Genomic DNA, 12,743 nt, shown 5'->3' with positions numbered 1-12,743 from the left:
CGGAAAGGGGCGGGGGGAAGGGAAGGGTCTGGGGGGGATATGGGGTCTGGGGTCCCGGAAAGGGGCGGGGGGGGGGAAGGGAAGGGTCTGGGGGGGATATGGGGTCTGGGGTCCCGGAAAGGGGCGGGGAGGGGTCGGTGACACTTTGGGGACCCCCAGGCACCCCCACCCCCCAGGGCAGTTTGGGGGGCAATAAAGGATTTTTGGGGGCAATAAAGGATTTTTTTGAGGTAATAAAGGATTTTGGGGTCATTAAAGGGTTTTTTAGGCGCCATAAAAAGTTTTTGGGTCAATAGAGGATTTCTGGGGGGCGGTCCCGGTCGGTTCTGGTCCATTCCAGGCGGGTTCCGGTCGATCCCGGAGCGGTTCCGGTCGGTTCCGGGGTGGTCCCGGTCGGTTCCGGTCCATTCCAGGCGGGTTCCGGTCGATCCCGGAGCGGTTCCGGTCCATCCCGGAGCGGTTCCGGTCGGTTCCGGGGCGGTCCCGGTCGCTCCGCTCAGTAGCGCCCCCCCCGGCACAGGTCGCACCTGCAGGACGCCGCTGACACCGTCCGGAGCCGCCGGGCCCCACCCGGGCAGCGCAGGGTCAGCTGCACCTGCGGGGGGCGGGGTCAGGACCAGACACGCCCTGGGACATGCCCAGACACACCTGAGTGTGCCACTCCCACACCTGGACACACCCAGCTGCGCCTGACTGTGCCACACCCACACCTGCACCTCCAGACACACCTGAACGTGCCACGCCCACACCTGGACATGCCCTCAAAGGCCCTGCACACACCGGTGAAGCCACACCCTCACAGGCCACACTCACACCTCTGTGCGCTCTGACACGCCCACACCTGAACACGCCCTGCCACACCTTCACAGGCCACACCCACACCCGTGTGTGCCTGCCACACCCTCACAGGCCATGCCCACACCTGGACACAGTCTGTCACACCCTCACAGGCCACGCCCACACCTCTGTGCACCTTGACACACCCTGACACACCCTCACAGGCCACACCCACACCCGTGTGTGCCTGCCACACCCTCACAGGCCGTGCCCACACCTGGACACATTCTGTCACACCCTCACAGGCCACACCCACACCTCTGTGCACCTTGACACGCCCTGACACACCCTCATAGGCCACACCCACACCCGTGTGTGCCTGCCACACCCTCACAGGCCGTGCCCACACCTGGACACATTCTGTCACACCCTCACAGGCCACGCCCACACCTCTGTGCACCCTGACACGCCCTGACACACCCTCACAGGCCACACCCACACCCGTGTGTGCCTGCCACACCCTCACAGGCCGTGCCCACACCTGGACACAGTCTGTCACACCCTCACAGGCCACACCCACACCTCTGTGCACCCTGACACGCCCTGACACACCCTCACAGGCCACACACACAGCCGTGTGTGCCCGCCACACCCTCAGAGGCCACTCCCACACCTGGGCATGCCCAGACACACCTGAGCGCGCCACGTCCACACCTGAACACGCCCTGCCACACCCTCACAGGCCACACCCACAGCCGTGCGTGCCCGTCACACGCTCAGATGCCACACCCGCACCTGGACACGCCTTCCCACACCACGGCCACACCTATTCAGCCACACCCACTTCACCTTAGCTCCACCCACAACCTCCTTCTGCCCCCCCGCCCCGCCCATGCTGTCATGGCCCCGCCCCCGCCCCGAGGCCCTGCCCACCCTGGTCACGTGCTCCATGGTGCAGCAGCGCGCCTCGGCCAGCAGGGGGCGCCCTCCGGCGTCCAGCAGCGCGCGGGGGGCGGGGCCGGCGCGCGACTCGCAGTGACCCGCGCATGCGCCCAGCCAGGCCGCGCCCCCCGGTCGGCAGCGCCCCGCCCCTCGCGGGAGGGGCACCGGGACCCCTGGGAAAGGGGGGGAGGGGTGAAAAGGGGCAGGGTCAGAGGGGAATGGGGTGGAGCCAGGAGGGAGCGGGTCTGTGCAGGTGTGGGCGGGGTTTCCACGGGGGCGGGCCTCCCGGGCTGGGGTGGTGGGGGGTCCCGGGGGAGATTTGGGGGTCCCAGGGGGGTTTCGGAGATTTCGGGGGGCTCAGGGGTTCCCGGGGAGGCTCTGGGGGGGTTTGCGGGTCCCGGAGAGGGTCCGGGGGTCCCGGGGTGGTCCGGCTGTCCCGGGTGGGTTTGGGGGTCCGGGGGTCCCGGGGTGTCCGGCTGTCCCGGGTGGGTTTGGGGGTCCGGGGGTCCCGGGGTGTCCGGCTGTCCCGGGTGGGTTTGGGGGTCCCGGGGTCCCCCCGCTCTTACGGCGGAGGCGGCAGCCGGGCCCGGGGGTCTCGGTGGCGGCCGGGGGCGGCAGCAGGAGGAGGAGGAGGAGGAGGAGGAGGAGGAGGCGGCTCAGGGCGGCCATGGCGGATCCGGGACCCCTCGGGACCCCCCGGGACCCCCAAACCCCGCCCGGGCCCCCCCGCTTTAGGTCCTCCGGGCCGCCAGGGGGCGCCGCGCGGGTCCCCGCACACCCGGAAGTGGCGGCGGGAGCGCGAGCCAATTGGAGCCGGGGGGCGTGGCCGGAGGGGGCGGGGCCGGCGCGGCCGCCATGGGGCTCCTGACGATCCTGAAGAAAATGCGCGAGAAGGAGCGAGAGCTGCGGCTGCTCGTGCTGTGGGCGGGGCCTCAGGGGCGGGGCATGGGGCGGGGCCATGGGGGAGGAGAGGGGGCGTGGCCTGAGCGGGGGCGCGCGGGGGGTGGGGGATGGGGCGGCCGCGTGGTGAGGGTGGGGCTTCTGGCACTTCCGGGGGTGGGGCAGGAGGGGCGGGAGTTTTGAGGGTGGGGAGTGGGGTGGGGCTTGTGAGGGTGGGGCACCGTGGGGGAGGAGTCATTGGGGTGTGGTCAGGGTGTGGCCCATGAGGGTGGAGTCAGTCAGGGTGGGGTCAATGGGTGTAGTTCAAAAGGGGTGGAGCTAAGGGAGTGTGGACTGTAAAAGGGGCGTGGTCATGTGTGGGGTGGTGTTAATGGGGCTGAGGGAGGCGGGGCCTGGCTGGGTGGGCATGGCCTGGTGAAGGGGCGGATTTATGGGCAGGGTGGGGCACTCAGGGCGTGCCCATGTGTGGGCGTGCCCTGAGGCCCCGCCCCTCACAGGGGATTGGACAACGCCGGTAAGACGACGCTGCTGAAGCGGCTGAACGGGGAGGACGTGGGCGGCACCTCCCCCACGCTGGGCTTCAACATCAAAACCCTGGAGCACCGCGGGTAGGGCGGGGCCACCGCGGGGGGCGGGGCCACCGCGGGGGGCGGGGCTGATGGCTGGGGCAGGGGTCACTGGGGAGGGGCCACCAGGTGTGGACTATGCCATTGGGAAGGGGCGGGGCCATTGGGAGGGGGTGGGGCATAGGGAGGGGGCAGGGCTGGGCTGCTCCCCCTGACGACCCCGTGTCGACCCCGCTGACCCCACACTGACCATCACTGACCCCTGTGACCCCTGTGTGACCCCGTGACCCCTGTGTGACCCCAGGTTCCAGCTGCACGTGTGGGATGTGGGCGGGCAGAGCTCTCTGTGCTGACCCCATGGTGACCCCACGGTGACCCCACTGACCCTATGACCCCTGTGTGACCCCTGTGTGACCCCGTGACCTTTCTGTGACCCCAGGTTCCAGCTGCACGTGTGGGACGTGGGCGGGCAGAGCTCTCTCCGCTCCTATTGGCGCAATTACTTCGAGAGCACGGACGGGCTGGTCTGGGTGGTGGACAGCAGCGACCACGAGCGGCTCAGGCTGTGTGCCAGGGAGCTGAGAGCCCTGCTCAAGGAGGAGGTGACACCTTGGGGACACTCTGAGGACAATGGGGACACCCACAGGGACAGGGACGGGCTGGGGACAGGGGCTGGGAAAGGTGGGGGCGACACAGAGACAGGGGGACAGGGCCGGGGTGGTGACACGGGCCCGGGGCCAGCAGGGAGTGACCGTGTCCCTGTCCCTGCTGTCCCCATCCCTGTCCCTGTCCCACCCCTGTCCCTTCTGTCCCCCCCTGTCCCTCTGCTGTCCCCCAGCGCCTGGCCGGGGCCTCCCTGCTGGTGTTTGCCAACAAACAGGACCTGCCGGGGGCGCTGCCGGCCGGGGACATCCGCCAGGTACCCTGACCCCCGACCCCTGACCCCTGGGTGACCCCCCGGTGACCCCGGGGTGACCTCTGACCCCTCCCCAGGCCCTGGAGCTGGACTCCATCCGCAGCCACCGCTGGCGCCTGCAGGGCTGCTCGGCCTTCACCGGCCGCGACCTCCTGCCCGGGCTGGACTGGCTGCTGGACGACATCGGGGCCCGCCTGTGCCCCCCCGACTGACCCCCGAGTGACCCCTGACCCCTGAGTGACCATTGGAGTGACCACAGTGACCACAGTGACCACAGTGACCCCTGGAGTGACCCCACACTGACCCCTGCACCGCCCTCCTGCCCGGGCTGGACTGGCTGCTGGACGACATCGGGGCCCGCCTCTGCCCCCCCGACTGACCCCTGAGTGACCCCTGACCCCTGAGTGACCCCTGACCCCTGAGTGACCCCTGAGTGACCACAGTGACCAGAGTGCCCAGAGTGCCCCTTGGAGTGACCCCTGACTGACCCCTGTGCCCCCCCCGACTGACCCCGGACTGACCCCTGCAGTGACCCCGGGCTGACCCCGGCCCGGGACCCCCCAAACCCTCGGGTGGGGGAGGGGTGGCGGCCCCTCCCCCCGCTGCCAATAAAGTGGGGGTCGATGGAAGCCGGGGGTGCCTCGAGTGGGGGAGGGGACCCTGGAATGGGGCTGGGGGGAGGGGGAGAGGGGGAAGTTTGGGATTCCTGGGGCCGTTTGGGGCATTTTGGGTCCATTTCGGGCAGTTTTGGGTCAGTTTGGGGTCCATTCTGGGCAGTTTTGGGTCCATTTCTCGCAGTTTTGGGGCAGTTTTGGGTCGCTCACGACTCAGCCTCACGATGGGGTGGGGGAGGGGTCTCGATCCTTTATTGAGGGGGTGGGGGATGGGCGGGGGAAGGGATTTGGGGTGGGGGAGGGGCTCAGGGCAGCGGCCCCGCCCCCCCCGGGGGGTCTCTGAAGGCGGGGGGGGGGCAGCAGCGGCCCCTCCCCCCCCTCCTCATCCTCATCCTCGGCCCCGCCCCACGCGGCCACCTGGGGGGGAGGGGACACGGAGGGGGGTGGGGTCACCCGGAGGTGTCACCCCCTCCCCCCCCCAGAATCCCCCTCCCCCATGGGACCCCACAGTGCCCCCTCCCCCATTAAAGCCCCCCCCTTGCCCCTCCCCCCCTCACCGTGTCCCGGGGGGGGGTCCCGGGCGCGGGGGGGGTCCCCAGGACCCTCTGCAGCACCTCGGCCACGTGGCGGCTCAGGGCGGCTCTTTCCAGCGCCATGGACTGGGCCTGGGGACCCGAAACAGCCGCGACTCGCCCCAAATCCTGCCCCAAATCCAGCCTGTGCCTGTGACCCAAACCCCCCAGAATTCACCCCAAAAACAGCCCCCAAATCCCCCCCAGCCCCTCCCCTTCACCAGCCCCCTCAGCCCCTCCCCCCTCATTAGCCCCTCACCAGCCCCTCCCCCCTCATTAGCCCCTCACCAGCCCCTCCCCCAATGGCCCCTTCCCAGCCCCGCCCCTCCCCATCATTGGCCCCGCCCCCGCCCCTCCCCCTCACCAGCCCCCGCAGCCGCTCCTCCAGGGTTCGGTTCTGGTGCTGCGAGCGCAGGAACTGGGCCTGGAGCCTGGGGACAAACTGGGAGCACTGGGAGGGAACTGGGAGGGACTGGGAGCCGCCCACACCTGTCCATCCCTCACCTGTCCATCCCTTACCTGTCCACCTGTCCATCTCTCACCTGTCCATCTCTCACCTGTCCATCCCTTACCTGTCCACCTGTCCATCCCTCACCTGTCCATCCCTCACCTGTCCACCCGTCCATCTCTCACCTGTCCATCCCTCACCTGTCCACCTGTCCATCCCTCACCTGTCCATCCCTCACCTGTCCATCCCTCACCTGTCCATCTCTCACCTGTCCATCTCTCACCTGTCCATCTGCTCCCGCAGCGCGTCCAGCTCCGCCCGTTCAAGGGGGGGTCTGGGGGGAAAGAGGGACCCAAAACTGAGCCCAAACCCCCCAAAATGAGCCCAAACCCCCAAAACTGAGCCCAAAACTGAACCCAAACCCCCAGAACTGAACCCAAACCCCCAAAACTGAGCCCAAACCCCCCAAAATGAGCCCAAACCCCCAAAACTGAGCCCAAAACTGAACCCAAACCCCCAGAACTGAACCCAAACCCCCAAAACTGAGCCCAAACCCCCCAAAACTGAGCCCAAACCCCCAAAACTGAACCCAAACCCCCCAAACTGAGCCCAAACCCCCCAAACTGAGCCCAAAACTGAACCCAAACCCCGAAACTGAACCCAAACCCCCAAAACTGAGCCCAAAACTGAACCCAAACCCCCAAAACTGAGCCCAAACCTCCCAAACTGAGCCCAAACCCCCCAAACTGAGCCCAAACCCCCCAAACTGAGCCCAGAGCCACCAAAACTTCCTTGAACCCCCCAAACTGAGCCCAAAACCCCAAAACCTCCCCAAACCCCAAACCGCCCCAAAACTGACCCAAAACCCCCAAACTGCCCCAAAACCGCCCCGCACTCACCCCCGCGCTGCTGCGGCCGCTCGCGGCTCCTGCGGGACACACAGACAGACAGCGGGACAGACAGACAGATAGACACACAGACAGACAGACAGACAGCGGGACAGACAGCGGGACAGACACACAAACAGACAGACACACAGACAGCGGGACAGACAGCGGGACACACAGACAGACACACAGACAGACAGACACACAGACAGACAGCGGGACACACAGACACACAGACAGACAGACACACAGACAGACACACAGACAGACAGACACACAGACAGACAGCGGGACAGACACACAAACAGACAGACAGACAGCGGGACAGACAGCGGGACACACAGACAGACACACAGACAGACAGACACACAGACAGACACACAGACAGACAGACACACAGACAGACAGCGGGACACACAGACACACAGACAGACAGACACACAGACAGACACACAGACAGACACACAGACAGACAGCGGGACAGACACACAAACAGACAGACACACAGACAGCGGGACAGACAGCGGGACACACAGACAGACACACAGACAGACAGACAGACACACAGACAGACACACAGACACACAGACACACAGACAGACAGACAGACACACAGACAGACACACAGACAGACAGACACACAGACAGACACACAGACAGACAGACACACAGACAGACAGCGGGACACACAGACACACAGACAGACACACAGACAGACACACAGACACACAGACACACAGACAGACAGACAGACACACAGACAGACACACAGACACACAGACACACAGACAGACACACAGACACACAGACACACAGACAGACAGACACACAGACGCACAGACACACAGACACACAGACAGACACACAGACAGACACACAGACACACAGACAGACACACAGACACACAGACAGACAGACACACAGACAGACAGCGGGACAGACAGACAGACACACAGACAGCGCTGTCACCGCGCGGCGCCGCCGGTGCGTCCCCTCCCCGCCCTCCCAGGTGTCCCCAGGTGTGTCCCCTCCCCCCCCCAAAGTGCCCCAGCTGTGTCGCCCCTCCCCACCCCCCCCAGGTGTGTCCCTACCTGTCCCCCCTCCTCCTCCTCCTCCTCCTCTTCCTCCATCACGGGGGGGCCCCCAGAGCCGGGCCGGGCCCGGGGGGGCTCGCGGGGGTCCCTGGGGGGGTCCCTGGGGGGGGTCCCGGTGTTCCGGCTGCTCCCGGGGGTCGCGGTGGGGGGGGGTCCCGGTGGGGGGGGGGTCGCGGGGGGGGCCAGCCGAGCGCGCGCAGCTCCGCGGGGCTCAGCACGCTCCGGGTCAGCTCGTCCAGGAACCGCGAGAAGCGGGGACCCCCCCGGGGCCCCCCCAGCGCCTCCAGCGAGCGCCAGCGCCGGGCGGGGGGCGCCCCCCGCCCGCGCCCCCTCCCCCCCGCGCCGCCCCCAGCCCCTCCTGGCTGCGGCTCAGCCCCCGGCGGGCGGGGGGCGGCCCAGGGGGGGGGTCCCGGGGGCTCAGCCCCTCGTGGCTCCGGCTCAGCCCCCGCCGCAGCCCCCGCGACCCCCGCGCCGCCCCCCCGAGCGGGGAGGGGGTCCCCGGGCCGGGGGGGGCGTCCCCGGGCCCGCGGCGCTGCCCCCGCCCCCTCCGCCGGGGCTCGGGGGGGTCCCCGGGGGGGTCCCGGGGGTCCTCGGGGAGGTCGCCGAGGGTCCCCGGGGGGGGGTCCCCCTGGCCCAGCCCCTCGTGGCTCCGGCTCAGCCCCCGCGCCCCCCCGGGGGGGTCCCCGAGGGTCCCCAGAGGGTCCCCGAAGCCCCCCCGGGGGTCCCCGCGTTGGGGGGCGGCCCCGGGGACCCCCCCGGAGGGGGAGGAGGAGGAGCAGGAGGAGCAGGAGGAGCAGGGGGAGGGGGAGGGCGAGGACGGGGGGCTGCCCGGGGGGGGGTCCCCGGGGGGGTGAAGAAGCGCTCGAGGAGCTGCAGCTTTCCCGGGGGCACCGGCGACCCCCGCGGCCCCCCCGCGCCGCCCCCCGCCCGCCGGGGGGGGCGGGGCCGCAGCGGCGACCCCCGGGGGGCCCTCCCGCTCATCCGGGACCCCCGGAACAGCCCCGAACCCCCGGAACAGCCCCGAACCCCCGGGACCCCCCGGGCCCCCCCGCCCGGGCCCGCTCCGGTTCTTGTCTACTCCAGCGCCGGGATTTGATCCGAGCCCGGCCCGGTTCTGGCTCCCGGTCCGGATCCGGTCACTGATCCGGTTCCAGGCTTTGAGCCGGCTCCGGTCCGGTTCGGGTCGGGCAGGATCCGGTTCCGGTCCCGGTTCTGGTCGGATCCACCGCCGGGTCTGGATCCGGTTCTGGTCCCTAAGCCGAACCCGGTCCGCGATCCAGTCCCGGTCTTTGCTCCAGCCCCCTCCGGTCCGGTTCCAGTCCGGGTCCGGCTCCGATCCGGTCCTGGTCCCGATCCGGTCCGCGCGGTGCCGATACCCGCTCCCGCTCCCGGTCCCGGTCCTGATCCGGTCCGGGGTTCGGTCCGGTCCCGGTCCAGTCCCGGTTCGGTCCGGTTCCGATCCGGTGCCGGCTCTTTATAGCGGCCCGAGCGCATCACCGGATCACGTGACACCCCCCTCCCCCCCCCCCACGGGACTGGGATGGACTGGAACGGACTGGGATGGACTGGGATGGACTGGGATGGAACTGGGATGGACTGGGACGGACTGGGATGGAACTGGGGACCCTGGGACGGACTGGGACGGACTGGGAAGGACTGGGACGGACTGGGATGGAACTGGGATGGACTGGGATGGAATTGGGGACCCTGGGATGGACTGGAACGGACTGGGATGGACTGGGATGGAACTGGGACGGACTGGGATGGAACTGGGATGGACTGAGATGGACTGGAACGGACTGGGATGGACTGGGAGGGACTGGGATGGACTGGGATGGAACTGGGACGGACTGGGATGGACTGGGATGGACTGGGATGGAACTGGGACAGACTGGGATGGACTGGGATGGAACTGGGACGGACTGGGATGGAACTGGGATGGACTAGAACAGACTGGGATGGAGCTGGGATGGAACTGGGGACCCTGGGACGGACTGGGATGGACTGGGATGGAACTCGGGACCCTGGGACGGACTGGGATGGACTGGAACAGACTGGGATGGAACTGGGATGGACTGGGATGGACTGGGATGGACTGGAACGGACTGGGATGGAACTGGGATGGACTGGGATGGAACTGCGATGGACTGGGATGGAACTGGGGACCCTGGGACGGACTGGGATGGACTGGGACGGACTGGGATGGAACTGCGATGGACTGGGATGGAACTGGGGACCCTGGGACAGACTGGGATGGACTGGGATGGAACTGGGATGGACTGGGATGGAACTGGGGACCCTGGGACGGACTGGGATCGGGGTACTGGTCACTCGTGCCACTGGTTCTGGCTGTACCGGTGCCACTGGTGTGGTCACTGTCCCTACACTGGTTATACTGGTGTCACTGCTGTCCGTACTGGTGCCACTGGTGCCCATACTGGTGCCACTGTACTGGTTATACTGGCTGTACTGGTGCCCATACTGGTGCCACTGTACTGGTTATACTGGTGTCCATACTGGTGCCTCTGGTGCCTCTGGTGTCACTGTACTGGCTATACTGGCTATACTGGTGTCCATACTGGTGCCCCTGGTGTCACGGGTGTCACTGTACTGGTTATACTGGTTATACTGGCTATACTGGTGTCCATACTGGCGCCTCTGGTGTCACGGGTGTCACTGTACTGGTTATACTGGTTATACTGGTTATACTGGTGCCCACACTGGTGCCTCTGGTGTCACGGGTGCCACTGTACTGGTTATACTGGCTATACTGGTGTCCATACTGGTGCCTCTGGTGTCACGGGTGTCACTGTACTGGTTATACTGGTTATACTGGTGTCCATACTGGTGCCTCTGGTGTCATGGGTGTCACGGGTGTCACCAGTGTCCCCTCCCCGCCCCTCCCCCAGCCGGGCCAAGGGCGCCGCGGTCGCTCCCAGTCGATGCCAGTCGATACTGGGAGGGTCCCAGTTTATACTGGGCGGGCCCCAGTCCATACTGGGCGTGTCCCAGTTCAGCCCGGGGGCTTTTCCATGAGGCAGCAGCCGCAGGGGGGGCGGGGGGCTGAACCATTCTGGGGCCCGGGGGGGATTCGAGAGATTTTTCAGTGATTTTGGGGAGTATGGGGGATTTCGGGGGATTTTGTGGAATTTCTGGGGGTTTTGAGGGATTTTGAAGGACTTCGGGGAGTTTTGAAGAAATCTGGGGAGTTTTGAGGGATTTCAAGGCGATTTTCAGGGATTTCGGTGGGTTTTGTGGGATTTCGGTGGATTTTCAGGGATTTGGGGGGATTTTGAGGGGTGCCGGGGGATTGTGAGCGATTTCGGGGAGATTTTGAGAGATTTTGGGGGGCTTTCAGGGATTTGGGGGAGTTTTGAGGGATTTCGGGGGTTTTAAGGGATTTTTGTGGGGACTTCAGAGATTCCGGGGGATTTTCAGGCGTTTTGGGGGGGGTTGGGGCGTTCTAAAGGGATTTGAGGAATATTTCAGGCATTTTGGGGGGTTCTGAGGGGATTTGAGGAATATTTCAGGAATTTTGGGGGGTTCTGAGGGGATTTGAGGAATATTTCAGGCATTTTGGGGGGTTCTGAGGGGATTTGAGGAATATTTCAGGAATGTTGGGGGGTTCTGAGGGGATTTGAGGAATATTTCAGGAATTTTGGGGGTTCTGAGGGGATTTGAGGAATATTTCAGGAATGTTGGGGGGTTCTGAGGGGATTTGAGGAATATTTCAGGAATTTTGGGGGTTCTGAGGGGTTTTGGGGGTTTTGGGGGCTGCCGGGGGCGGTCGGGTCCATTTGTGGGTCCCGTGGGGGGGTCAGGGCCCATCGGGGGATCCTCGGGGGGCCCTTTTTGGGGTCCGGAGGGCGATTTTGGGGTCCGGGCGGATGTTGGGGGCTCAGGGGTGCCTGTGGGGGAACCCGCGGCGCTTTTCGGGCAGGGGCGATCATTTTGGGCTCAGTTTTGGGGTGTTTTTGCCTCCCCGGTGGCTCCGCCCCCTCTTTCCCGCCGCCGCCATCTTGGCTGCGGGCGCGCGAGGCCCCGCCCACTCCCGGGCAGCGGGAGGCGTGGTCGAGGGGCGTGGCCGGGCCCGTGACGCTCTGGGGAGCCCCGGCGCTGATTGGCCGGCGGCGCTGTCAATCACGCGGGTGACGCGGCCGGGACGGAGCGCGGCGGAGCCGAGGTTGGGGGGGGGAGGGGCGGATTTGGGGGTCCCCGAAGGGGGGGGAGGGGCCGGGGGGGATCCCCGGGGGGGGGGGGAGGAGGGGGGGGAGCGGGGGGGCGGGGTGGAGACGCTGGGGGGGGGCAGGGGGGGGGCGGGTTTGGGGGTGTCCCCGGTGGGGGAGGGGCGGTTTGGGGGTGTCCCGGGTGGGGGAGGGCGGTTGGGTTTGGGGGTCCCCGTGCCTGGGGGCGGGGCCGGGGGAGGGGCGGGGTCTGGGGGGGGCTCCCGGAGGTTTTTGGGGGATCCCGGGCGGGGGGGGGCGGTTCTGGGGTGCCCCCGGGGTGGGGGAGGGGCGGTTTTGGGGTGTCCCGGGTGGGGGAGGGGCGGTTCTGGTTCGGGGGGGGGTCCCGGCAGTTTTGGGGGTACCGTGGGTTGGGGGGAGGGGGCGGTTTTGGGGTGCCCCGGGGCTGGGGGGGGCACTTCCGGGTACCAAAGGCCACGGGGGCGGAGCTTGGGGTCATTAATTGGGCGGGGGCGGGGCTAATTATCGGGGACCCCAATTAGCGGGGGGCTCTGGGGGGCGGGGCTGCGCCGGGGGGGTCTCGGGGGATTTTGGGGCTCAGCCCCCCCGCCCCTCCCCCAGCCCATGGCCTGACCATGTTCCGCCTGGACGAGACCCCCGAGGAGCGCCCCTCCCCTCCCCCCTCGCCCTGGGGCGGCTCCCCCGCCCCCAGCCAGCCCGGGACCCCCCTCCCCAGGTCAGTCAGACCCCCCCGAACCTCCCCAGAAACCACAAACCCCCCAAAAAAACCCAAAAACCCCCAAACCTCCCCCAAAAACCCCCAAATCTCCCCCAAATCTCGAA

General features: G+C 67.2%; 2 protein-coding genes and 1 long non-coding RNA gene across 4 annotated transcripts; 1 reads left to right on the top strand and 2 right to left on the bottom strand.

The window, feature by feature from the left end:
* Window positions 1-241: 241 nt before the first annotated feature.
* LOC132341086 (uncharacterized) lies at window positions 242-1,819 on the bottom strand. The gene is made up of 2 exons (XR_009490077.1): window positions 1,711-1,819; window positions 242-595 (listed from the first exon to the last, which is right to left on the bottom strand). It is a non-coding gene; the product is annotated as an uncharacterized LOC132341086 (long non-coding RNA).
* A 640-nt stretch (window positions 1,820-2,459) lies between these two features.
* On the top strand, window positions 2,460-4,730 carry ARL2 (ADP ribosylation factor like GTPase 2). 2 transcript variants are annotated; one of them, XM_059872371.1, is made up of 6 exons: window positions 2,460-2,639; window positions 3,117-3,227; window positions 3,625-3,787; window positions 4,024-4,104; window positions 4,179-4,331; window positions 4,524-4,730. In XM_059872371.1, the coding sequence occupies exons 1-5, from the start codon at window positions 2,575-2,577 to the stop codon at window positions 4,311-4,313; spliced, it is 555 nt and encodes a 184-aa protein (XP_059728354.1). In that variant the 5' UTR covers window positions 2,460-2,574; the 3' UTR covers window positions 4,314-4,331; window positions 4,524-4,730. The 2 variants fall into 2 exon arrangements, with proteins under 2 accessions (XP_059728354.1, XP_059728353.1); XM_059872370.1 differs by having other exon boundaries at window positions 2,461-2,639; window positions 4,179-4,730.
* A 204-nt stretch (window positions 4,731-4,934) lies between these two features.
* Window positions 4,935-7,857, bottom strand: LOC132341053 (protein enabled homolog). The gene is made up of 6 exons (XM_059872318.1): window positions 7,714-7,857; window positions 6,635-6,663; window positions 6,019-6,069; window positions 5,652-5,718; window positions 5,273-5,380; window positions 4,935-5,132 (listed from the first exon to the last, which is right to left on the bottom strand). Exons 1-6 carry the CDS (start codon window positions 7,750-7,752, stop codon window positions 4,935-4,937), a joined length of 492 nt encoding a protein of 163 aa, XP_059728301.1. The 5' UTR covers window positions 7,753-7,857.
* Window positions 7,858-12,743: the final 4,886 nt, after the last annotated feature.

Source organism: Haemorhous mexicanus, chromosome 35, assembly GCF_027477595.1.
Source record: "Haemorhous mexicanus isolate bHaeMex1 chromosome 35, bHaeMex1.pri, whole genome shotgun sequence".
Classification (NCBI taxonomy): Eukaryota; Metazoa; Chordata; class Aves; order Passeriformes; family Fringillidae; genus Haemorhous; species Haemorhous mexicanus.
This window is presented reverse-complemented; position numbering and strand designations above follow the sequence as displayed.